The following is a 27,985-nucleotide window of genomic DNA, read 5'->3' as shown; positions in this document are numbered from 1 at the left end:
ACACTCCATTCCTTATCAAGAAGCTATCTAGCTCACCTTTAAAAATATTCAATGACTATGCTTCTATCCTCCTTTGAGGAAGAGCTCACATGTAACTCAGGAAAGAAAGGCCACATCTCTGTTTTAAATGACTGAACTCTTAATTTAAATAGTGACCTACAGTTTTAGATTTTCCCTCAAGAGGAAACGTGTTTTGCAATCAGTCCTCAAGATTGCTCAAGATCCCATCCATTTCATACATTCTAATCAAATCATCTTGTACTCTTTGAAGCATTGATGGTGATCACTCTTCCCTCTAAGTTGTGTGGGTGCATGACCACACAGTAACTGAAATACTGCCATGCACATAGCCTTTGTTGCCTCACAGCTGCAATTTTTTAATGTATGTTAATATAATTTTGAGAACTGTGTTAAATTAATTGTGATATACCCTGTAATTAATTATGTATTGATGAATATAATCCATAAATTTTCTAAATACCAAACGTACCACAACCTTTACTTTGAAACATTTTAGAGTTTCAACATTTTTACATTGTTAGTGTTTTAAGTTACAACACTGATGCAAATTGTAATAATAAACACAGAATGGAAGTTAGTAGCTCATTAATAAACAGCTAACACACTGAATGATGACATGGTAATATGCATATTATAAAATAAGTATTTAATTTGCTGTGTAGTTTTCATGTCATGTAAAATTTCCTGCTGAGAACAATGGTTGATCTGTGCAGCTGTAAAAAAAAGTAGAGGGAACGTTGATGACGACAAGCCTAGGCTGTTCAACCTTCACTAAAGTAACTTGCGCTAATCAGATATTAGCATAGTAATTCTTGGATCTGCTTCCAATACTTTAACACTTCCCTTTAATAAGAAGATTCTACTGGTGCTAGAAAGTTTGATTGATGTAGATAGCAAGAGTTAAAGAATTAGCACCAAATCAGAAGTGAAGAGGTAAGTATTCTTTAAAACCTGATCACATGAAATGGCTTTATTTTGTGAATATATAATTCTTTCAGTTTATGCTACAAATTTATTTGGTGCAGGGGGTGAAGATCAGCACATATGTAAATGACAATATGGGCTATTATCTCAAAACCTATTCATAAAGAGGATATTGGGGATATTTTTCTGGCCATTAGCACTGCATGAGCTATCAGTTCCTAGAGGCTCAAAACTTGTTCAAACAATCTCTGTGTAAGGTCCTCTCATTCATTTAATCTCTCAACACCACGAAGCATTGTTTGTATTGAACAACTGACAGCTCACCAGAGTCCCCTGTCCCTGGCCAGTCTTTCGAGTTGTCCAGGTGTAGTCCATCTTCTTAGTGTATTCTTCCTCTCCCAGGGATGAGTTCTTCAGAGCTTCTATTGGTGTTTTTTTTACAGTATGGGGTTTCTAGCCCCATGAACAATCTTCCTCCTTTTGCCGCTGGGTTTGGGATTGTCCATGGTGGAGTTATGGAGTAACTGACCTCTTCTGTAAATTGATGCATAAAGTAAGCATTGACATCTTTTCCTTTCTTTCATGGCAGAATTTACATATAATGCAGCTGCACTGACATTGCCAGACTTCACACCCCGTAAGTATGATTGACATTTGGTTTCTTTTAAAAAATGAATTCAGGCATTTGTAAGCCAATATCCTGAAGAACTTAAAGAAAAAGCCTGGTTAAGTTTGAAGTTAATTTAAGACAATGTTAATGCATAGAAAACAAAAAGATTTGAGATTTAATTTTAAGGAGAAATAATTGAAGAGATTAAACTTTACTTGTCATTTGAATGTGGAATGATTGAAAATACAGTGAAATGCATCATGTGAGTCAAATCAAATCAGTGAGAATGTGCTGGGATTCACAGATCCAGGGATTCATAGGACTGAGGGCAGCACAGTACCATAGTGACTGGCGCAAGCACTTTGCAGTGTCTGTAATCACCAGTGTGGGTTCAATTTCTGCCTGCTTCCTCAACACTACTTGCCCCTCTACCTATCTTTGTATTGTCTGCAAGGCCGTCAGTTGCATCATGCAAATCATTGACATAGAACGTGAAAAGAAGCTGACCCAATACCAACCTCTGTCAAAGTTTATGGGGAGAAAATAGGAGAATGGGGTTGAGAGGAATAATAAAGCAGCATGACAGAATGGTGGAGCAGACTCAATGGGCCAAATAGCCTAATTCTGGTCCTGTGCCCTATGGGCTTATGGATCATTTACCAACAAGATGTCATGTGTGTCCCCACATTCCCCTCTAATATTGTTTGTGAAAACTTCTCTGGACACATTTAACAACTGCCCCATTCAAACCCTTGTACCATGGCAGTTCTAGTCACAAAGCATGAGAGCAGGCATTTCAGCCCATGTCGTCAATATGAGGCGTCAAAGTCACCTATTGTGACAATCCCTATTATTCTTATAGTTACGGTTATCTGCCTTCATATTTGTTCCACTAATTCCAGCTGACTCATGGCGAATCCCATCAAAGTGATCATCTCCTTCTGATTTTGAAATTCCACCCATACAGCCTCACTGGTATCACTGAGGACAAAGACACTTCTGAAGCTTCAGTTGCTGTTCAATTGTTCAACTTTGTTAGTGACCAGATGTGGCAGCAATGTACAACCATTGATTAGGCTGATTGATTAGCTTAATTTGTCACATGTGCTTTGAAGTATTGAAACACAATGAAATGCCATGATTTTGCATAATGATCACTACCGTCTGAGGATATGCTGGGGACAGCCCTCAAATATTGCCATACTTCTGGTGCCAACATAGCATGCCCACAACTCACTAACACTAACCTGTACATTGTTTGAATGTGGGAGGAGACTAGAGCACCCAGAGGAAACCCACACAGTAATGGGGTGAGCATACAAATGCCTTACAGAGAGCAGTGGGAATTGAACTCTGATTGGTGATTGCTGGCAATGTAAAGCAGTGTCATTAACCACTGTACTACCATGCTGTTGATGAAGTGGCTGGCAGTCATTGGGCTTAGGAGTGATGTCCTGGAGCTGGGATGATTGAGTTCCAATAACCACAGCAAGACACAACATGAAACTTTGGAATATTTTACCCTAAGTTCCCACTGACTTCAGTTTGACCAGGAATCCGCAATGTCTCAGCATTACATTGAATATAGAATATTAAACACAATCTTTGGCCCATGATAGAAACATAGAAACCCTACAGCATAATACAGGCCCTTCAGCCCAAAATCCTGTGCCAAATATGTACTTTTGAAATTACCTAGGGTTACCCATAGCCCTCAATTTTTCTAAGCTCCATGTACTTATCCATGAGTCTCTTGAAAGACCCTATCATATCTGCCTCCACTACCATCACTGGCAGCCAATTCCATGCATTCACCACTCTCTGTGTAAAAAAACTTACCCTGACATCTCCTCTGTACCTACTTCCAAGCACCTTAAAACTGTGCCCTCTCGTGTTAGCCATAAAGTTCCAACCTTTTAACCTAAGATCAGTCTAACTCTTCCTTCCTACATAGCCATCCATTTTTCTTTCATGGATGAAAGATTCTGTGAGTGGCCCCCACGTACTTCTCACAGCGCAGTGTTTTTTTTTACGAGGCCGAGTTGCGAGCTCGACACTCAACCTGGCACAGACGGAAAGCGTGTCTGGGAGCAGCCCGACTGGATTCAAACTCGGGAACCTTCGCTCCGGAGTCCGGCACTGATGTCACTGCGCCACCAGCTGGGTTCATCCATGTACCTATTGTAAATATCCCTAACATGGAACATCGAACAGCAACAGTACAGTACAGACTGATATTGTGTTGACCTTTTAACATACTATAAGATCAATTGAACCCTTCCCTCCCACATAGCCCTCCATTGTTTTTCAGCCATGTGCCTATTTAATATTCTGTTAAATCTCTTATATCTGCCTCTACTACCACCCGTGGCAGAGCATTTCACATACTCCCCACTATCTGTGTAAAAAATCTACCTCTGATTCCCCCCTCCCAACTAAATGTTCCTCCAGTCACCTTAAAATTAAGACCTCTCGTATCAGCCTTTTCTCCCCTGGGAAAACATCTCAGGTTGTCCTCTCTATCTAAGCCTCTTGTTATTTGTGTACATCTCTATCAAGTCACTTCTCATTCTCCTTTGCTTAAAAAAAGCCCCAGATCAGAGTAACAACACACACAAAATGCTGGTAGAACACAGCAGGCTAGGCAGCATCTATAGGGAGAAGCGCTGTCGACGTTTTGGGCTGAGACCCTTCGTCAGGACCCAGATCAGAGTTTTCCTTTTCCTACATAAGACCATAAGGCATAGGAGTAGAATTAGACTATTTGGCCCATTGAGTCTGCTCTGCTGTTCAATCATTGCTGATCCTTTTTTCCACTTCCCGGCCTTCTCCCCTGTGTCCTACTAAGAACCTATCAAACTCTGTCTTAAATACATGCAAATACACCCGTAAGCTGCCAACCATGGATGACGAGCCCCATCTGCCCAAAAAAACTGGTTTAAGACGGCAGTAACCCGTCTTTGCCCCTTCAATATAAATGTCTTCAATGTCAATATAAATGGTCCTGTTGGACTTAGTAGCTAAGTCACAGGTGAACACTATATTGTGTGCATATATTATTGTTAACCTTTTGACCAATGTTTAGTATGAGTACTCATATTCTTTTTGTCCTTCAATGGCAGCAAGTGACATGGATGTAGAATCACCAGAAAGGCCTGCTCATGAGTGTAAGTACAGCTTTAGTTTTGTTCAATTGGGTACGTGAATCTAAACCACAAGCAAGAGAAAATCTGCAGATGCTGGAAATCCAAGCAACACATTCACAATGCTGGAGGAACTCAGCAGGCCAGGCTGCATCTATGGAAAAGAGTTTCAATCAAGGTTTCGAGCCTAGACCCTGCATCAGTCCTGATGAAGGGTCTCGGCTGCAAAAGGTGACTGTTTATTCTTTTCCATAGATGCTGCCTGGCCTGCTGAGCACTCCAGCATTGTGTGTGTGTTTTGTGTGAATCTAAATGTTGGAAATAGCAGGTCAGCTGCATCCGTGGGAAGAAAAACATAATGTTTCAGTTTGTGAACTCTTTGTCAGAAAATTTCCAGCATTTTCTGTTTTTGTTTGAGATTTCCAGCATTTGCACCTTTTTTTTGGACTTTCATATATTTACTGTAATAGAATCAGCAGAAAATGCTTGTAGGCATGAGATCCATTCAGTGATCTGGGCTCATTCTATTATAAAATATACTATCGGTATAGATTTGACTGTCAAAACCATTTATTTAAATAGTGAACTTTACTGAATCAAAAACAAATTTAAATTCAAGTTTATTGTCTCCTGAGTGTACATATATACAACCAAATGAAACAATGTTCCTCCGGACCACAATGCCAGTATCACACACAGCACATAAAACAAAATATTACCACAAATATGTTAAAACATAATTCAAAATACATGTAGTGCACAGCACAGCTAAACAGTAAGCAGCTCGCTGTCCTAGTGATGAGACCTTGGTGGTGGCAGGGTATTCATTAGTCTCCCAACCTGAGGGAAGAAGCTGTTACCCAGACTGACAATCCTGGTCCTGATGCTCCAGTACCTTCTTCATGATGGAAGTGGGTCAAAGAGATTGTGAGATGGGTGGTGGGGATCCTCAACAATGCTTGGGGCCCTTCGTATACAACGGTCCCAGAAAATGTCACAAATAGGGGGGAGGGAGACCCTGGTGATCCTCTCATGGTTTTTATTATGCTCTGTAGGGTCTTGCAGTCTGATGCCTTGCATCTTCCGCAGCACACAATAATACATCCAGAAAGGATGTATTATTTCGGCACCTAAGTTACAGGGAAAGGTTGAACAAGTTAGGCCTTTATTCTTTGGAGCGTAGAAGGTTGAGGGGGGACTTGATAGAGGTATTTAAAATTATGAGGGGGATAGATAGAGTTGACGTGGATAGGCTTTTTCCATTGAGAGTAGGGGAGATTCAAACAAGAGGACATGAGTTGAGACTTAGGGGGCAAAAGTTTAAGGGTAGCATGAGGGGGAATTTCTTTACTCAGAGCATGGTAGCTGTGTGGAACGAGCTTCCAGTAGAAGTGGTAGAGGCAGGTTCGGTATTGTCATTTAAAGTAAAATTGGATAGGAATATGGACAGGAAAGGAATGGAGGGTTTTGGGCTGAGTGTGGGTCAATGGGACTAGGTGAGTGTAAGCGTTTGGCATGGACTAGAAGGGCTGAGATGGCCTGTTTCCGTGCTGTAATTGTTATATGGTTATCTGGTTATAAAGGACACTCTCGATGGTACTCCTGCATAAAGTTTTTAGACACCTCAATTTCCTCAGAAAGTGTCTTCTTGACCAGTGAGGAGGTGTTATAGGTCCAGGTTATATCATCCATTATGCGCACATCAAGAAACTTCATGCCCTTCACTCTCTCCATAGCAGAGCCATTGATGTGCTATTGAGAGTGGTTGACCTGTGCCTCCTGAAGTCCACAATATAAACGAGCTCCTAGTACAAGAAAAAAGATTAGGAAAAATCATAGATGCCTTTTTAAAATGTGTACAACAGGTAGTTAAAACTACCCAATGCATCACCAGCACCAGCCTACTCACCATCAAAGACATACGTACAAAAAGGTGCCAGATAAAGGCCAGCAATGTAGAGTCCACACACCCTGCTCATGGACTATTTGTCCCATTCCCATCAAGGACAAGGTTACATAGCAAAGACACCAGGACCACCAGACTCAAAAAAGTTATTTTCCACAAGCAGTTAGTCTGATCAACACCTCCACCCATTAACCCATCCCACCACCACTACGTACACATTACCTAGCATCATTTTATGTATGTTCGGTCAGTCTGTGTATATATCACCGTTGCCTGGTGGATTAATTTTTGACAATTTCCATTCCAGTGAAGGGTTACAGAAAGAACCAAGACTTTTATTGTTTCTCCTTCCACGGATGGTGCCTGATCAGCTGAGATTTTCAGCAAAGGCTGATTATCTAAAATTGACCAATTGAATGTTGGCTGCTGAGGGCTGTAATGGTGCTACTCAGCTGACAAAATAGCCTTTGAATCATTTGTAAATGCTTCTACTTCCCATTGCCTCAAGTCAGAATGGAGGCAGACTTGTGGAATTAGTTGTTACTTGCCAAGCCACCAACACTCCTGAAAGTTGCCTCCATTATAAGATTCAAGATTGTTTAATGTCATTTCCATTACACAAGTGTAAAGGAGAATTAAATAATGATTACTCCGGATCTGATGCAGCACCAAAAAAAACTCAATAAGATAAAGAACACAATAATTAACAAAACACAATAAATATAAATGTATAAGATAGCTTATATACATTGATTGTAGTTCAAAGATTAAAGTAAATTTATTATCAAAGTTCATATATGTCACCATATATAACACTGGGAATTGTTTTCCTACGGGCATACTCAGTAAATCCACTAACCATAATAGGATCGATGAAAGACTGCACATAACAGGGCAGACAACCGCTGGGCAAAAGAAACAAACTGTGCAAGTAAACTGTCCATAAAGTGACGCTAAGCACAGGAGTGTCTGTACATAAGATGACGCTGACAGGAAATGATAAAGTTGAAGTGGTTGAGGTGCGGAAAGGTGGGTTAGTGGGTGGAGGTGTTAGTCAACTTTACTACATGAGGTAAGTAACTGTTTTCGAGTCTGGTGGTCCTGATATGGATGCTATGTAGCCTCCTCCCTAATGGGAGTGAATGGAACTGTCCATGAGCAGGGTGGGTGGAATCCTTCATGATGTCAGAAAGGTCAGAAATGTTGATGTTCACTTATGACTTCAGCATGTTCAATTCAAACTTCATCTATCCTTGAGATGTGTATATTTAATGCAAGGAGCATTATGAACAAAACAGATGAGCTTAGAGCATGGAACAGCACTTGGAGCTATGATGTTGTGGCCATTACAGAGACTTGCATGGCTCAGGTGCAGGAATGGTTACTTTGAGTGCCAGGCTTTAGGTGTTTCAGAAAGGACAGGGAGGGAGGCAAAAGAGGTGGGGGTGTGGCACTGCTGATCAGAGATAGTGTCATGGCTGCAGAAAAGGAGGAAGACGTGGAGGGATTGTCTACAGAGTCTCTGTGGGTGGAAGTTAGGGACAGGAAAGGGTCAATAACTCTACTGGGTGTTTTTTATAGACCACTAAATAGTAACAGGGACACTGAGAAGCAGATAGGGAGACAGATTTGGGAAAGGTGTAATAATAACAGGTTGTCGTGATGGGAGATTTTAATTTCCCAAATATTGATTGGCATCTCCCTAGAGTGAAGGGTTTAGATGAGATGGAGTTTGTTAGATGTGTTCAGGAAGGTTTCTTGACACAATAGATAAACCTACAAGAGGAAAGACTGCACTTGATCTGGTATTGGGAAATGAACCTCGTCAGGAGTCGGATCTCTCAGTGTGAGAGTATTTTGGAGATAGTGCTGGGCTTGAAATTCTGCCCTGTGTTCGTTTAGGAAGAGAGACAACCAACACCGGAATATTACAAAACTTTGGTTTATTGCAGAATTCGTAACTGGCACAGCGAATCGACGGAGTCGCTGGAGAAGGCGCGTTCCGACTTCCCCTTACAATCTCCTCTTATTTATATCCCTTTTCCCCCCAGCACAACCCCCGCTACATATTAGGTAATATCGGGCACTTGTGTCCATCTTATTGGCCCGCAGCCATATGCTTACGAGTTACCTGTTTCTTTTGTTTACTGAATCGCGTGACACTAGTTTCGGTGTAGCGGGGTCCCCAGTTTCGCTCCCCCCTCCCTCTCATTACGTGAGCCACTCCTGACCTGTAATGGCAGTCTCGAATTAACCCTAACATTAACCCTAACAATAGTGATCACAGTTCTGTCTCCTTTACCATAGCATTGGAGAGGGATAGGAACAGACAAGTTAGGAAAGTGTTTAATTGGAGTAAGAGGAAATATGAGGCTATCAGGCAGGAACTTGGAAGCATAAATTAGAACAGATGTTCTCAGGGAAATGTATGGAAGAAATGTGGCAAATATTCAGGGGATATTTGTGTGGAGTTCTGCATAGGTACATTCCAATGAGACAGGGAAAGGATGATAGGGTACAAGGTTCAAGTGTTACGAACCCCATAACTGGGTCACTTACCAGCAAAGATAGAGAGGTCCGTTGAAGTCTGATGGTACTATTTTTAACAGTATTTATTGGTAAAAATACACAAAAATAATATCAATGCAAACATATAGATAACATAAGTCGTCAATACTAACTCTGAAAGTGCGGGTATAATAATAATCAATAAGAAATAAGCTCTATCGTTGTCTAGGGGATAATGTATTGTCCGATGGAAATATAAAAGTCATTCAGCTCATGCAGGCTGCAGCCTTTGGTTGGAGTCAAGAGAGGGATTTTTTGAAACTTGCCAGCTTTTCCTTTTTATGATGTCGATCCTTCCAGAGTTCTGTTGGTGTTGATTTCTCCTTTAGCTAAAGCCGTTCTTCCGTGGTAAGGCCCCAATCCCGGCAAAGGGAAAGGACGCATGCGGGCCCCCACCGGCTGTCGCTATTAAACGCTGTCACAGGATTTCTAGCGTTTCTCCTGGTGTGTCTAAAGGGGTTGTTCCCCAGACCCTCTTTTATCCTTACTCACAGGGTCTCAGACGTCAGTCAGGTTGGGATGATGCAATCCCTCAACCAGCCCACTCTGGTCATTCCCTGAGGGCTTCAATGAATAGTTCAGTACTCAATACACAATTCCGTCTCCAAGAGACAATGGCCAGTATCCATGGCTTTGTCTCGCTGAGGGCAGGACACACATTCCAAACCCTTGAGGATTCTCTCTCATTTCCTGGGTCCCAGACCCAAATTAATAGCGATCTTGCGATTCTCAAAAAGGAGGGGGCTACTTTGTACCCTTCGGCCCCTCAGAGTTGTGGCACATTCGTAACACAAGAAACTAGATAATGATAGCGATCTAGAAGATTATAAGGCTAGCAGGAAAGAGCAAGAAATTAAGAGAGCCAGAAGGGGCCATGAGAAGGCCTTGGCAGACACGATTAAGGAAAATGCCAAGGCATTCTACAAGTATGTGAAGAGCAAGAGGATAAGATGTGAAAGAATAGGACCAATCGAGTGTGACAGTGGAAAAGTGAGTATGGAACCGGAGGAGATAGCAGAGATTCTTAGTGACTACTTTGCTTCAGTATTCACTATGGAAAAGTATCTTGGTGATTGTAGGGATGACTTACAGTGGATTGAAATGCTTGAGAATGTAGATATTAAGAAAGAGGATGTGCTGGAGCTTTTGGAAAGCATCAAGTTGGATAAGCAACCAGGACCGGATGAGATGTACCCCAGGCTACTGTGGAAGGCGAGGGAAGAGATTGCTAAGCCTCTGACAATCATCAGTGGGGACGGGAGAGGTTCCAGAGGACTGGAGGGTTGCGGATGTTGTTCCATTATTCAAGAAAGGTAGTCCAGGAAATTGTAGACCAGTGAGTCTTACTTCAGTGTTTAGTAAATTGATGGAGAAGATCCTGAGAGGAAGGATTTGTGAACATTTGGAGAGGCATAATATGATTAGGAATGGTCAGCATGGCTTTGTCAAGGGCAGGTCATGCCTTACAAACCTGATTGAATTTTTGAGGATGTGACTAAACATACAGATGAAGGTAGAGCAGTAGATGTTGTGTATATGGATTTCAGCAAGGCATTTGACAAGGTACCCCATCCAAGGCATATTGAGAAAATAAGGAGGCATGGGATCCAAGGGGACATTGCTTTGTGGATCCAGAACTGGCTTGCCCACAGAAGGCAAAGAGTAGTGTAGACGGGTCATATTCTGCATTCAGGCCGGTGACCAGTGGAGAGCCTCAGGGATCTGATTGGAACCCCTGCTCTTCATGAGTTTTATAAATGACCTGGATAAAGAAGTGGAAGGATGGGTTAGTAAATTTGCTGATAACACAAAGGTTGGGGGTGTTGTGGATAGTGTGGAGGGCTGTCAGAGGTTACAGTGGGACATTGAAAGGATGCAAAACTGGGCTGAAAAGTGGCAGATGGAGTTCAACCCAGATAAGTGTGAGGTGGTTCATTTTGGTAATTCAAATATGATGGCAGAATGCAGTATTTATAGTAAGACTCTTGGCAGTGTGGAGGATCAGAGGGATCTTGGGGCCCAAGTCCATAGGACGCTCAAAGCTGCTGCGCAGGTTGGCTCTGTGGTAAAGAAAGCATACGGTATATTGGTCTTCATTAAATGTGGGATTGAGTTTAAGAGCCGAGAGGTAATGTTGCAGCTATATAGGACCCTAGTCTGACCCCACTTGGAGTGCTGTGCTCTGTTATAGGAAGGATGTGGAAACCATAGAATGTGTGCAAAGCAGGTTTACAAGGATGTTGCCTGGATCGTGGAGCATGCTTGATGAGAATAGGTTGAGTGAACTTGGCCTTTTCTCCTTGGAGCGACGGAGGATGAGAGGTGACCTGATAGAGGTGTATAAGATGATGAGAGGCATTGATCGTATGGATAGTCAGAGGCTTTTTCCCAGGACTGGAATGGTTAGCACAAGAGGGCACAGTTTTAAGGTGCTTGGAAGTAGGTACAGAGGAGATGTCAGGGGTAAATTTTTTCCGCAGAGAGTGGTGAGTGCATGGAATTAGTTGCCGGCGATGGTGGTGGAGACGGATACGATAGGGTCTTTTAAGAGACTGCTGGACAGGTACATGGAGCTTAGAAAAATAGAAGGCTATGGGTAACCCTGGGTAATTTCTAAGGTAAGGACATGTTCAGCATAGCTTTGTAGATCAAAGAGCCTGTATTGTGCTGTAGGTTTTCTATGTTTCTATTGGACCAGTGAGCAAGTATGAAGTGGTGCATTTCAGAAAGTTAAATCAGGGCAGCACTTACATCACAAACAATAGGCCTGGGCGGTGTTGTGGGACAGAAAGACATGCGGGTATAGTGCAGAGTTCCCAGAAATGGAGACCCAGGTTGACAAGGTGGTGAAGAGAAGGCAAAGCAGATGCTTGCCGTTACCGGCCATGGCAAAGGGTGCTGAGTTGGGGCATCACGTTCAATTGTATAAGGTGTTGGTGAGACTGCACTTGGATTATTGTGCACAGTTCTGGTCAGCTTACTATAGGGAAAATGCATTTAAACTGGTAAAGGTTCTGAAAAGATCCATAAAGATGCTAGTTGGGGCTGGAGAGCTTGTATTATAAGGAAAGACTGAAGAGTTTAAGGGGAGCATGAGAGGAAACACCTTCCCTCAGAAGGTCGTTAGTGTGTGGAATGAGCTGCCAGTTCAAGTGGTGCATGCGAACTCACTTTCAGCCATTTAAGAGAAGTTTGGCTAGGTACACGGAGAGTAGGGGTATGGCGGGGGTATTACGGTCCGGGTGCAGATTGATGGGAGTAGGCACTTTAAGTAGTTTGGCACAGACTAGATGAGCTGAAGGGCTTGTTTTTGTGCTGTACTTTTCAATGTCTCTACAACTCTTCTATGATTAGATAGGTTGGAACTGTTTCTGCTGGAGTGAAAGAGGCTGGGGGTGACTTGACCAAGATTTATAACACTATAAGTAGTTTTAATAAACATCTTTATCAAAGATACATCTGTGAATGGTCTCAGTCTTTGTCTCAGAGAAAGCGAGTCCAAAACTAGACAGCAAACATTTGCCTCAAAGTCAATAAATAGTAAATTTATTGTATGTGGGAGAATTCTGATCGAATACTAACATGTATTGAAGATCTTACACATGTTCAGATGCAGAGAGTGTCATGATGTTGCATAATAGATATGAATCAGAGATCAGAGTTGTTAATTATGTGAGACACATTTGCTATTATTAACATTTAGCTGCTCTCAATATTTTGTTGATGTATAACATGGACATTGAAACCTTCTCTCTTCTTGCATAGTTGTATTTCCTCCACCTGTTGCACCGCCACATGCACCAGCTTCTGCAAGACGTAAGTCGGATTAGAGATAACCTTTAGTTGATGGAAACTGAGTTCTGTTTCAGATAGAAAGTCTTTGGCAGCATTTTGAATATTTGGCATCCAGTGTGAAACTGAAATCAAGGTTCATTTCAACAATTCAGGACATATTGCTCTTTTCACCTCTGTTATCAGAATCACATTCAATATCACTGGCTTATGTCATGAAATTTGTTGTTTTGTGGCAGCAATGCATAATAATAAAAAGACTATGAATTATAATAATAAATAAATTTTAAAAATAAATAATAATAAATAAAAGTTAAATAAGTAGTGCAAAATGAAAGCAAATATGACTGAGTTGGTGTTCATGGGTTCATTGTCCTATCAGAAATCTGATTGCGGATGTTCCTAATACATTGAGTGTGTGTCTTTAGGCTCCTGTAACTCCTCCTTGATGGTAGCAATGAGAAGAGGGCATGTCCTGTGTGATGGGGATCCTTATTGATGAATGCTGCTTTTTTGAGGCATTGCCATTTGAAAGTGTCCTTGAGGCTAGTGCCCATGATGGAACTGGCTGAGTTTACAACTTTCTGCAGCTTGTTCTAATCCTGTGCAATGACCCCTCCATATCAGACGGTGATGCAACCAGTTGGAATGTTCTCCATGGTACACCCTCTGTTTGTCTGATTGAAGTAAACAGAGGTCAGGTTATGTCATACTCTGTTAATTTTTAAAGTGTGGAAACCAGAAGAAGCTGAGGTTGGTTTTGGATTCTGTTTCTCATATGTTCATGATTAGTATATGAACCCCTGAACTATTTGAGAATGTGGGAGAAAGAGGGAATATCTTTGTATAGGTATAGGTGAATCTTAGTCAGGCAAGGAGACAACTCCATTATACGAGGGGTGATTGATAAATTTGTGGCCTAAGGTAGAAGGAGTCAATTTTAGAAAACCTAGCACATTTATTTTTCTACACAGTCCCCTCCTACATGTATACATGTCCAGCGGGTGTGGAACATAGGGATCCCTTCTTTGTAGAAGTGGTCCACAGTAGAGGTGATTGATAAGTTCGTGGCCTAAGGTAGAAGGAGATGAGTTATTATCTTCAAACTTTCTGCATTACCACTCAAAGAGTTGAGCTGCACGTGCGTGTAACAAGAGCGTCTTGACCTCCAGGTGGGCCACAGCAGGGGTGATTGATAAGTTTGTGGCCTAAGGTGGAAGGAGATGAGTTATACAGCTGTCATTACATCCACGTGCAGTTTCAACTCTTTGAGTGAAAATGTAGAAAGTTTGAAGTTAATAACTCATCTCCTTTTACCATAGGACACAAACATATCAATCACCCCTGCTGTGGACCACTTCTGGAGGTTCAAGATGCCAACTTCTACAAAGAAGGGATCCGTATGCTCCATGACTGCTGGACTAATTGTGTAAATGCAGGAAAAATAAATGCGCTAGGTTTTCTAAAATAGACTCCTTCTACCTTAGGCCACGAACTTATTAATCACCCCTCGTAGATCAAAGATTGTGAGTATTATTTTAGGTGTTTCAAGAGGTAGATATGTGGAGAATGGACATGAGCTGAATTAGCTCCTGCAATATAATACACCGTGCAGTTTCTAGTAGGAAGGACAACATAGTCCATTTAGGAATTGGATGGCAGAGGGGAAGAAGCTGTTCCTGAGTCGCTGAGTGTGTGCCTTCAGGCTTCTGTATTTCCTACTTGATGGTAACAGTGAGAAAAGTGCATGCCTTGGGTGCTGGAGGTCTTTAATAATGGACGCTGCCTTTCTGAGACACTGCTTCCTAAAGATATCCTGGGTACTTTGTAGGCTAGTGCCCAAGAAGAAGCTGACTAGATTTACAACCTTCTGCAGCTTCTTTCAGTCCTGTGTTGTAGCCCCTCTATACCAGACAGTGATGCAGCCTGTCAGAATGCCAGAATGTTCTACATGGTGCAACTATAGAAGTTTTTGAGCGTATTTTTTGACATGCCAAATCGCTTCAAGCTCCTAATAAAGTATGGCTGCAGTTTTGCCTTCTTTATGACTACATCAATATATTGGGACCAGGTTAGATCCTCAGAGATCTTCACGCCCAGGAACTTGAAGCTGCTCACTCTCTCCACTTCTGATCCCTCTATGCGGATTGGTATGTGTTCCTTCATCTTACCCTTCCTGAAGTCCACAGTCAGCTCTTTTGTCTTACTGGTGTTGAGTAGCAGGTTGTTTCTGTGGCACCATTCCACTAGTTGGCATATCTCACTCCTGTACACCCTCTTGTCACCACCTGAGACTCTACCAACAATGGTTGTATCATCAGCAAATTTGTAGATGGTGTTTGAGCTATGCCTAGCCACACAGTCATGTGTATACGTACAGAGAGTAGAACAGTGGGCTAAGCACACACCCCTGAGGTGTGCTCATTGACCAGATATAACTCAATATATTTGCTTCCTTTTCCAATCCCTTAATGTGAGAATTATAGCAAAATGTAATTTCCCTTGGACCCCAAATTCTCCTGGTAAAATTTTTTTTGATTGCTTTTTTTCAGTCCTATATGGAAAAATAAAAGTGTTTCCTTCCCCTCCGTCATTAGCTTTCTGAACAGTCAATGAACCCATGGACACTAACTCTTTTTTTTTTGCTCTTTTTGCACTATCTATTGAAATTACTTTTTATATTTATTTCTTATTGAGATTGAAAGTTTTTTTAATTACTTTGCATTGCAATGCATTCTGCCACCAAACAACAAATTTCATGACATATACTCAACATATTGATGCAATTACAAAGAAGGTATGACAGCAGTTATATTTCTTTAGGAGTTTGAGAAGACTTGGTATATCACCAAAGATGCTCACAAATTTCTACAGATGTACTGTGGAGTGATATTAAACCTGATTCTGATGTGTGTGTCATTGTTTACTTTTTTATTCAGGACAAAAAGCGCTGACAGCTCGTAGCCCTCGTCGGGCAGGCACTGCAAAGTATGCCATCAGTCGAAGTATGGCGAAAAGGAATGTAAAAGCAGGTGGCCCATGTAAGTCGACTCACAAATCTGATGACGTTGTGGTATAAGAATAGCCTGTGGGAATAGGTCATTATATATTTGCTGTTCTTTTATCTCCACAGGGTCTATGTCATACATCCAAATAACAGTACAGTAGCCACTGTCCCCTTTACACTGCATGAGTGTACAGCCGACAATTAACTCTCCCATGTGCATAACCTTTGCTGCTGCACAGCTGAAATTTTATTTTAGATAACATTATTATAATTTTGAAATCTCTATTAATATAACTTGCAATTAATTGTGTTAATGAATATAATCCATACATTTTCTAAATAATATACATACTATAACCTTTACTTTGAAATATTTTAGAGCTTCAACTTATTTATGGTGTCAGTGTTTCAAGTTACAGCACTATAAGAAATTGTAACAAGAAACAGAATGGAAGTTGGAAGCTCATTGTTAATAAACTAGCTGCCCACTCAACCCTGACGTGTCTAGTCAGAACATTTTATTTTCGCCATCATACCTGTCAGTTAATTTTGAGTGCCCAACATCGTTTACTAGTGATGTGAGTTGTGGTTTGTGTTTGTTTGATGTGCATATTGCAAAAAACAAGCACTTAAAATGCTGCATAGTTTCCAGGTCATGTAAAAATTTCCTGCTTGGAGCAATGGTTGGCCTACACAGCTGTAAAAATAATTAGAGGGTACATTGACCGTAGCAGTTCAAAAAGACAGGTAAACTAGCACATTTTAGAAAGCCAGTTTTGTCACCCAAAAATATAAGATAAAATGGATTATCTTGGGATTTTTTACATATAAGGCCTAGATCTAACTCGTGTCAGTATCAAAACTATTCAGCTGGAAGTCAGTGAACATTCTGAGGAAGTTATTAGTTACTTAAACAATGTGCTGAGGAGCTCACCAGGTCAGGCAGCATCTATGGAGGGGAATAAACTGTTGACTTTTCATCGGATCTCGGCCTGAAATGTCAATTGTTTATTCCCCTGCCTGACCTGCTGAGTTTCTCCAGCACTATATTTGTGTTGTTCAAGATTTGAAGCATCAGCAGTCTGTTATGTTTATAGTTAGTAGTTGTCATCTAGTTATGTTAGTTACATAGCTAACTCTTCATGAAAACTTCATATGTGCACCATATTAAACTTGAAAAACTGGAATTGTATAGAATGGAGAGTAAATCATGGACCTGGATTTGTCTGTCAATATTAACAGACACATCTGCAGTTGATATCATAAAAATAGTTTAGCACTTCTGTGAAAGTTCCGATCTTTTCTCTTGTTCAGCAACTGTATGTCAAAGGACTCCTGCTCCACGTCAGAAGCCAGCAAATATCAGAGCTGCAGCAAGCACAAGTAAATTGTGTGCAGTTCGGGTTGCCCTTATGGCATTGCTCTTGGGTTCTCAGGAACTCACAAGCTCGACAAGATGATCATCCTTGGAGAAGTTTCTGGCTACTTCTCCTTTACTCTTATTCTAGTTGAAGGGCCTTGACCCAAAACTGTCTGTTTCCCTCTAGAGATGCTGCCTGAACCGTGAGTCCCAGTGCCGGATTCCCTAAAGGTTGCCTTGAAGCTTGAGTCAGTAGTATGGAAGGCAAATGTAATGTTAGCATTCATTTTGAGAGGGCTAGAATATAATAGAAAAATGTCATGCTGAGGCTTTGTAAGGCATTGGTCAGACCAGATTTGGGCTGTTGTGAGCAGCACAAGGTGTTATTAATATTTATTTTATTTGTTTTATTGAGAGCCACGCCACACAACAACCCCTGATTTAACTTTAGCTTAAGTACAGGGAAATTTACAATTAACCTACCAACTGGTATGGCTTTGGACTGTAGGAGGAAACTGGAGCACCTGGAGGAAACCCATGCAGTCATGGGGAGGACATACCAATATCAATTCCTTACAGCCAGCAGTGGGAATTGAACCACTTTGAAGTATTGTACTGAACTCTATGCTACGGTGCCACCCTAAGCTGGAAAGGGTGGAGAAAGGATTCGTAATCACATTGTTAACATTGTTTTCTGGCAGCAGTACAGTGCAAGGACATTAAATTACTTAAAAGTACAAAAAATTAGTAAATATTGCACAGAAAAGGATTAATGAAGTAGTGTTCATGGGTCATAGACCTTTCATAAATCTGACAGCGGAGGAAGGAAGCTGTTTCCTAATCACCGAGTGTGGGTCTTCAGGCTCTAGTACCTCATCTCTGATTGTAGTGACAAGACAGGGCATGTCGTGGATGGTGAAGGTCCTTAGTGATGGAAGCCACTTTCTTATGGCACTCTCTCTAAGATAAGGGGCCCAAACCTGCTCACAATACTCCAAGTGAGACCTCACCGGTGCATTATAAACTCTCAACATTGCATCCTTGTTTTTATACTAGTTCTCTTGTAATGAATGCTAACATTGCATTTGCCTTCCTCACCATAGTCTTTACCTGCAAATAAACCTTTAGGGAATCTTGCACTAGGACTCCAATTCCCTTTGCATTGCAGTTTTTTTGCCAGTGTTCTTTTCTCATCAATTCTGGTTAACTCTTATCTCATGCCTCTGTAATTCCCCTTACTCCACTGTAATACTGATGCATCTGACTTATCTTCCCCTTCTCAAATTTAAGGGTTAATTTGATCATATTATGATCACTTGCCCTTCAGCATTCTTTTACCTTAGATTCTCTAATCAATTCTGGTTCATTACACAACTCCCAATCCAGACCTGATCCTCTAGTGGACTCAATCACGATCTGCTCTAAAAAGCCATCTTGTAGACACTCTCAAAATGCCCCCCTCCTTGAATCCAGCACCAACCTGAGTTTCCCAATCTATCTGCATATTGAAGCCCCCATGCCTATTGTGATATTGCCCTTTTGGCATGCATTTTCTATCTCCCGTTGTAATTTGTGGGCAACATACTTACTGCAGTTCCTTAGCTCTATCCACAAGGATATTATGTCACCTCTTTTGAATGATTTGATATCATTTTTTTTACCAACAGAGCAATAGCGCCCCCTCTGCCTTCCTGTCTATCCTTTCAATACAAGGTGTATACTTGGACATTAAGCTCCCAGCTATAATCTTTCAGCCATGATTTTGTAATGCCTGACACATCATACCTGCCAATCAGCAACCATGCTGCAAGTTCGTCTACCTTACTCTGTATACTGCGCTCATTCAGATACAACACCTTCAGTCCTGTATTCACCCTTCTCAATTTTGTCGCACCATGCTTAACCTTTTGATTCCTAACTTTGTCTGAGGTCTTACCAACATCTGCCCCATAACCTCTCCACCAACTGTTCTGGCACGCCGGTTCATACCCTGCCTCAACTCTAGTTTAAACCTCACCATGCGGTATTAATAAACCTTCCTGCTAGGATATTAGCCTTCCTACAGCTCAGGTGCAAATCATTCCTTCTGCACAGGTCCCACCTTCTGGTGTGGGACCAATGATCCAAAAGTCTTATGCCCCGCCTCCTACATCAACTCCTTAGCCACTTATTAAACTGTCTAATCTTCCTAGGTTAGCCTCACTAGCACATGGCATGGGTAGCAATAGAGGCCAGAAGTCTACCAGTTCTTCAGGTTCAGTGGTTGAGCTCAGAGCCAACAACTCTGACTGGTAAAACAAAATAGTTATGGAAGAAGCAATAAAGAATCCTACATCTGAGTGCAATACTATTTCTGAGTCCCTATCCAAGTCTTGCATGGCTGACAGTAGTAAAAACTGAGAAGAAACTACGTACTCACATGATGAAGGAAGCCCTGAACACTGCCGGAGATGGAGACCTTCAACTGCTGCCCTAAACACCTGAGGTCACATTCATGGGTTCATTGTACATTCAGAAATCAGATTGCAAAGTGGAAGAAGCAGTTTCTGAAACACTGGTTGTGTGTCTTCAGGCTCTTATACCTGCTCCTTGATGGTAGCAACAAGAAGAGGGCATGTCCTGGGTGGTGGGGGTCCTTAATGATGGATGCTGCCTTTTCTGAGGCATCACTCCTTGAAGGTACTCTGGATGCTGGGAAGGCTAGTGCTCCAATAAAAGAAGTCCTGACTTGTTCCATCTCTTGCCACAACTATGTCCCTTGAATCTTTGCAACATCCTAGTAAATCTGTTCTGCAATCTTTCCAGTTTTCTGGCATCTTTCCTATAACAAGGTGACTAAAATGGAAAACAATATTTCAAATGCTGCCTTACCAATATAATGTACATCAGCAACCTATCATACCAACTGCTATTCTCAGTGCCCTGACTGATGAAAATCAGTGTGCCCAAAACCTTCTTCACCATCCCTGGTTCCTTATTGTAAGAAGGGCAATAGAGACAAACAAGGAAATTATAGGGTGGTGAGCCTTACACCAGAGATAGGGAATTTAGTGGAGAAGATTCTATTTCAGGATTCTCAAGAGTTTCTGCATTAAAGCATAATTCTGACAATCATCAGTGTCAAAAGTGCCCAGTGGGAAACTGGAACTTTCTTCATGTAAGGGGTTTAGATAGGACTGTATTCATTAAGTGTGTCCAGAAAGATTTCTTAAATCAGTATGTGGATGGAGTTTAACAGTGAAATCTGAGGTGTTGCACCTCGGTAGGCTAAATGCAAGGAGACAGTACACTGATAAAGGCAAGATCCTTAACAGTGTTGCTGAGCAAAGAGATCTTGGGATCCAAGTTCTCTAGCTATACAAAGTGATTAAGAAGGCTTATGGAATGCTTGCTTTTGTTAGTGGAAGCACTGAGTTCAAAGGTCAGGATGTTATGTTGCAAATTTATAAAACTCTGGTTTGGCCACATCTGGAGTATTGCATACAATTCTTGTTGCCCACTATAGGAAGGATGTTGAAGTTTTGGAGGAGGTGCAGAAGAGGTTCACCAGGATGTTGCCTGGTTTAGAGAGCATGTGCTATCACAAGAGGGTGGATAAACTCGGGTTGTTTTCTCTGGAGCGCCAGAGGCTGAGGAGAGATCTGATAGAGGTTTACAAGATTATGAGATACCCAGAAAGAGTGGACAGAGAGTGTCTGTTTACCAGAGTTGAAATGTCAGATACCAGGGGGCATGCATTGCAGGTGAGAGGGGGTAGGTTCCATAGGGATGTGAGGGGTGAGTTTTTTTTTACTCCCAGAGAGCAATGGATGACTGAATTGCGCTGCTTGGTATGGTGGTAGAAACAAATACATTAGAGGCTTTTAAGACACGTTTGGATAGGCACATGGGTGTAAGGAAGATGGATGGATAGGATATGGTGTAGGGAGGAGGCATTAGTATTTGGGTGTTTATAATTTACTTTTTAGATGGTTTGGCACAACACTGTTTGGCCGAATGGTCTGTTCCTCTTCTATGAAGTTTATGAAGTGGAGGTCTGTAATATTGGTGAGTTATATGTTAAAAGTTTAAAGTTCAAAGTAAATTAATTATCAAAGTACTTATCTGTCACCATATACTACCCTGAGGTTCATATTCTTGCACAAATTTACAGTGAATACAAAGAAACACACACACAGACAGACAAACAGCCAATGTACAAAAAAGACAAACTATATAAATACAAAAAGAGCAAATAATAATGATGATAAATAAATAAATAATAAATAATATAGAGAACATGAGTTGTAGAATCCTTGGAAGTGAGTCCATAGGTTGTGGGAACGTTTCAGTGATGGGGTGAATGAAGTAGGTTATTTTTTGTAGATTTTTGGACCTACAAAATCAAGATGGCACTGGTGATACACTGCGATGTTTTGTGGGCAGCTCACAAAACTTCTGGATATACTTTTACTGAACTATTATCGCTGCAATCTGCAATTTGTAATTTCCCTTTCAGTAACGTACTCTTGAACCCCCTTAAACAATCTAGTAATTTTATGAACTCCTGAAGAACTCAGTGAACTTTTCTCTCAAGAGTGCAGGTATGGCTCCTTGAAGAGGATGAAGGTCAACCATCGATGGAAGTGGGTGGTAAGGTGGGCTTCAAGCCACTGTAAAGCATCGGGCTATGAAGCTACCTCTCTCCAGCATTCTATTAGTAAATGTACAGTCATTGGAGAACAAGATCGATGTAAGGCAAAAATTACTGCATCAAAGGAAAATGGGGAATTGCTGGGTTCTCTGTTACTCAGAAATATGGTTCACATGGACATGGTGCTTCAGCCGTGTGGTTCTTCATCCATAGTTTGGACAAAACTGCCAATTCGAAAAAGGCAAGGTGTGGGGCTGTGCTTCATGATTAACTCTTTATGGTGCTCTGACATAGCATTCTTGTCAGACCCTTGTTCTCCCAACCTGGAACATCTAATAATTAAATGCCGACTGTTCTACTTACTGAGAGAGTTCTCTGCCAAAGTTTAGTTATGTAACTAACTCCTCATGAATACCTTACAAGTGTTCCATATAAAATCCCCAAAATGTGGAATGGTTAGTGAATAACAGATCAAGACTATGCCTGTCAAATATTAGTAATTAAATTGTATATTAGTTATATAATTAATTGTTCATCAAGAGCTTATACATCTGTCATAGAACAAACTAAAAAGGTGAAGTAGAATAGAATGCAGAGAGAATCACAGCTCTGCGCTCTGCTTATCAACATTATAATGTACATTTATAGTGAGTACCACTTAAAGATATTTCTGCACTTTCATTGATATATAACATGAACATTAAAACCTTCTCTTTTGTTTAGCATCTGTACGTCCAAGAACTCCTGCTCCACCTCAGAAAATACCAACATCAAGAAAGAGTAAGTAAAAATAAATCTAGTCTTCACAGAATCACACCACTAGTTCTCTCATAGAGTGAAGTCATTCTGTCTATTGAATCTGTACCAGTTCTGTGTAAAACAAAGCCAGTTCATCCCAGTTCCTAACCTCGTCCTGCAAATTCTTTCCATTCTGAAGCTTGTCTAGTTCCCTTTTGTATGCTGCAGATGAATTTGTCTACACTATAACTCTTGGTACTGCTTCTTGCTAGAAGCAGCATATTTGTCTTTGGAACTATAATGCTGTCCTTCCATCAAGATTAGGTATACATCCTCAAACCATCAGCACTGGGAGTCATTAGTAATTGGTTTATAATTGTCCCATGTATTGAGGTATAATGAAAAGGTTTTGTTTGCATGTCAATTAGTCTTATCATTCAATGCATACCCCCACCTTCCCCCTTCCTTTTCAGTCCTGAAGAAGGGTCGTGCCAGAAACATCCATTGTTTATTCATTTCCATAGATGCTCACTGAGCTGCTGAGTTCCTCTAGTATTTGGTGTGCGTTGCAGTAGGTTGATGAGTGCCTGCACCGGAGGAACTGCAGAATTCAAGAAAGCAGTGAACCATCATGTGGTGTTCAGTTCTGGTCACCTTATCATAGGAAGGCTACGTGCTTTTTTTTAGAGCGGGTGCAGAGCAGATTCACAGGATGCTGCCTGGATTAGAAAGTGTGCCTTATGAGGAAAGGTTGAGAGAGCTAGGGCTTTTTTCTTTGGAGTGAAGAAGGATGAGAGGTGACTTGATAGAGGTGCACAAAATGATAAGAAGATTATCAGGCTTGCTAAATCTGTACCAATTCTGTGAAAATGTGGGAAGCCCTCAGCAAAATCAGACAGCATTTATGGAAAGTTAGCATTGTAAACACTTCTTTCAAGGTTAACCTTCAAGAACCCGTCGTCAGAACTATCTGATCTTTCATTCATTTCTTGTGTCTGCAGTTCTTTGATTTCCAGTCTAGCTAATTACAATTTTGTATCTTCAACATAGCCTTTCATATTCTTTCTATTATTCAGTTCCCTTTTGAATCTTTGTCCTTTGATCTTCATCCAGTCCATCATGGGTAAAGCCCTCCCCACCACTGAGCACATCTACACATGACATTGTCGCTGGTACGCAACATCCATCTGGCATGGTTCCTGAGGACGGGAAGATTGCAAATGTCAATCCACTCTTTAAGAAAAAAGGGAGGCGGCAGAAAGGAAATTATAGAGCGGTTAGCCCGACCTTAGTGGTTGGGAAGATGTTGGAGTCAATTGCTAAGGATGAAGTTATGGAGTACTTGGTGTAACACCTAGGGCTATCAGCTTGTGTATGTCTCGGGAAAAATCTATCCACCCGCCAAACCATGTCTCCCGTTTGAGTAGATGCTGTGTAATGCACACTGATACAAACTCGCACACACAATATCAGACAGCACACAATATACGTTTTACAGAGTACACTTTATAAATCTTTGGAACTAGGCAATTAATAGTAATACAATATAAAAAGAAAATAAAAAGGCACAAAAACTTATCAGACTTCAATCAATTCGTGCACAACCGTTAGAACTCAATTATTGAAGCCTTCCGTCCACCATTCGATCTTCTCCGACTTCCTCGTCCTGCCGCCTGGGACCAACCTCGGTGGTCGACCAGAGCACGTCCAGCACGTCCTTCCTCTTTGGTTCTCCTCCCGAAAAATCCTGCCATTCACTCCAGGTTCCCACACATACAGATAGAACAACATCCCTTCCATTGGTTAGTTCCTCCGTTATCAATAATTATAATCCAAACATTTCAACTAAACAGAGCATTACCTCAAAGTTTCCTACAAAGGAGCCATTTCATTATAACACTACAGAGAAGCCATTTTATATATGCAGTTAACAGTTAACATTACAGGAAATAATCTGAGACCCCTGCATTGGTGACACAGGACAACATAGGACAAAGTCAGCATGGTTTCCTTCAGGGAAAATCTTGCTTGGCAAATCTGTTAGAATTCTTTGAGGAGATTAAGGAGGCATTACTATGTCTGGTTGGTTGGCCAGCATCTGCTTATCAGTCTGTATTTAGAAGTCCCACAGGATCTTAGCTCCATAGGATTGTTCTCTACTACCTTCTCAGGTCTACCTTCCCATTTAGACCTGGCAATGTCCAATCCATACTCAGCGCAGATGTTTCTGTACACAATTCCTGCAACTTGGTTGTGCTGTTCAGTGTATGCTGTCCCTGCCTGCATCTTGCACCCTGCTGCTATGTGCTGGATGGTTTCAGTGGATTCTTTGCACAGTCTGCATCTTGGGTCTTGTCTGCTGTGACAAACTCCCACCTCTAGTGCTGTTGTGCTCAGCGCCTGTTCTTGTACAGCCATGAGTAGCACCTCTGTGCTGTCCCTCAGCTCTGACATTTCCAGTCATTGGTAGGACTTTCTTATGTCAACCATCTCTGATATAAGACCATAAGACATAGGAGCAGAATTAGGCCATTTTGCCCATTGAGTATGCTCCACCATTCAATTATGGCTGATCCAATTTTTCCTCTCCTCAGCCCCACTCTGCAGCCATCTCCCTGTAACCTTTAATGCCATGACCAATCAAGAACCTATCAGTCTCTATCTTAAATACTCCAAACAGCCTGGCCTCCACAGCTGCCTATGGTAACAAATTCCAAAGATCTTCACCCTATGACTAAAGAAATTTCTTCACATCTCTGTTTCAAATGGATGCCCCTCTATCCTGAGGCTGAGCCCTCTTGTCCTAGACTCCCCACCATGGGTAACATCCTTTCCACATCTACTCTGTCTAGGCCTTTCAACATTCGAAAGGTTTCAATGACATTCCCCACTTATCCTTCTAAATTCCAGTGAGTACAGACCCAGAGCCATAAAGCGTTCCTTTCCTGGAATCATCCTTGTGAACCTCCTCTGAACTCTCTCCAATGCCAACACATCTTAGATGAAGAGCCCAGAAATGTTCACAATACTCAAGGTGAGGCATCATCAGTGCCTTATAAAGCTTCAGCATCACATCCCTGGTCTTGTATTCTACACCTCTTGAAATGAATGCTAACATTGCATTTGCCTTCCTTACCATCGACCCTACCTGCAGGTTAACCTTTAGGGTATTTTGCATAGGACTCCCAAGTTCCTTTGCATCACAGATTTTTTGGATATTCTCCCTGTTTAGAAGAATTCAGAAGAATGAGAGGAGATCTTATAGAAACATTTAAAATTATGAAAGGAATAGATAAGGTAGAGGCAGAAAAGTTGTTTCCACTGGTAGGTGAGACTAGAACTGGTAGGGGATATAGCCTCAAGATTTAGGATGGAGATGGGGAGGAACTACTTTTCCCAGAGAGTGGTGAATCTGTCGAATTCCCTGGCCTATGAAGCATCGGAGGCTCCTGCAGTAAATATATTTAAAACAAAGTTGGATAGATTTTTGCATAGTAGGGGAATTAAGGGTCATGGGGAAACAGCGGGTAGGTGAAGATGAGTCCATGGCCAGATCAGCTATGATCTTACTGAATGGTGGAGCAGGCTTGACCGACCAGATGGCCTACTCCTGCTCCTTTTTCTTATGTTTTATGTTCTTTAGAAAATAGTCTGCACATTTATTTCTACTACCATGATGATGTATTTTCCAACATTGGATTTCATTTGCCACTTTCTTACTCATTCTCCTGATCTGTCTAAGTCCTTCTGTAGCCTTTCTGTTTCCTCAATACTACCTTCCCCTCCATCAATCTTTATCATCTGCAAACTTGGCAACAAACCATCTATACAATCCTCTAAATCATTAACATACAGCATAAAAAGAAGTGGTCCCAACACCAATGCCTGTGAAACACCCCTAGTCACTGGAAAGCAACCAGCAAAGGATTTCTTTATTCCCACTCACTGTCTCCCACCAATCAACCAATGTTCTAACCATGCTGGTAACTTTCCTGTAATACTATGGGCTTTTAACCTGCAGTCTCGTGTGGCACCTTGTCAAAATCCTTCTGAAAATCCAAATGTACAATTTCCACTGCATCCCCTTTATCAATCCTATTTGTAATTTCATGGTGGCATCCGTTAGTTTTGCGAGACCATGGATCTGCACCTGGAATGGTTTCCACGGCACAGGCATGGGCAAGGTTGTATGGAAGACCAGCAGTTGCCCAAGCAGCAAGTCTCCCCTCTCCACGACACCGATGTTGTCCAAGGGAAGGGCAAGGGCCGATACAGTTTGGCACCAGTGTCGTCGCAGGAGTTGACAGAACGAGGTTGAAGGGTAACGTCGGACTGCCTTAGGGATTCCAGCTCCGTATTTGTCCTCAGGGTTTACTCCCAAAGCTTTTCCCATGAGTGGGTATGGCCGCAAGGCAGCGGAGGTTTGAAATCAGAGTTTTCCCTCTCCTAGATGGACTGCCTTCCCAGGCTGACGAGCTCCATCTACCCAAATGTAATCTCATAGAATATAGAAATCTACAGCACATTACAGGTCCTTCGGCCCACGATGGTGTGGTGATCATGTAATCTATTCTAGAAACTGCCTGGTATTTCTCTAGTGTATAGCCCTCTGATTTTCAAAGCTCCATATACCTATCTAAGATGCTCTTAAAAGGCCCTATTGTACCACTTCCATTGCAGCTGCTTGCAGTGCATTCCAAACACCCACCACTCTCTGTGTGAAAAACTTACCCCTGACATCCCCTCAGTACCTATTCTAAGCACCTTAAAACTATGCCTCCTCATGTTAGTGATTTCAACCCTGGGAAAAAGCCTCTGGCTATCCACACGATCAATGCCCCTCATCGTATTATACACCTCTATCAGGTCACCTCTCATCCTTTGTCGCTCCAAGGAGAAAAGACCATTCACTCAACCTATTGTCATAAAGGTACACCCTCCAATCCAGGCAACATTCTTAAAAATCTCCTCTGTGCTCTTTCTATAGTATACACATCCTTCCTTAGTGAGGTGACCAGAACTGAAAACTGAATTTCAAGTGGGGTCTCACCAAAGGCTTATATTAGTTGTAGCATTACCTCATGGCTCTTGAACTCATTCCCACACTGTCAAACTGTGCAGCAGTTTTGAGTGTCCTATCGACACTGACCCCAAGATCTCTCAGATTCTCCATGCTGCCAAGAGTCTTACCATTAATATATTATGTCTTCAAATTTGACCTACCAAAATGAATCACTTCACACTCAACTGGGTTGAAGTCCATCTGCCACTTCTCAGCTCAGT

At 41.6% G+C, this 27,985-nt stretch overlaps 1 protein-coding gene across 1 annotated transcript in view; it reads left to right on the top strand.

Moving 5' to 3' along the window:
- Nucleotides 1-27,985, top strand: part of LOC140731489 (uncharacterized) — a 137,357-nt gene that overhangs the window by 92,677 nt on the left and 16,695 nt on the right. Inside the window, exons 28-32 of the mRNA XM_073052964.1 lie at nucleotides 1,535-1,582; nucleotides 4,678-4,722; nucleotides 12,938-12,988; nucleotides 15,904-16,005; nucleotides 22,688-22,744. Coding sequence (XP_072909065.1) covers nucleotides 1,535-1,582; nucleotides 4,678-4,722; nucleotides 12,938-12,988; nucleotides 15,904-16,005; nucleotides 22,688-22,744 — 303 coding nt within the window. The remainder of the gene's footprint in view (nucleotides 1-1,534; nucleotides 1,583-4,677; nucleotides 4,723-12,937; nucleotides 12,989-15,903; nucleotides 16,006-22,687; nucleotides 22,745-27,985) is intronic.

Source organism: Hemitrygon akajei, chromosome 8 (genome assembly GCF_048418815.1).
Source record: "Hemitrygon akajei chromosome 8, sHemAka1.3, whole genome shotgun sequence".
NCBI classification, from domain to species: domain Eukaryota; kingdom Metazoa; phylum Chordata; class Chondrichthyes; order Myliobatiformes; family Dasyatidae; genus Hemitrygon; species Hemitrygon akajei.
This window is presented reverse-complemented; position numbering and strand designations above follow the sequence as displayed.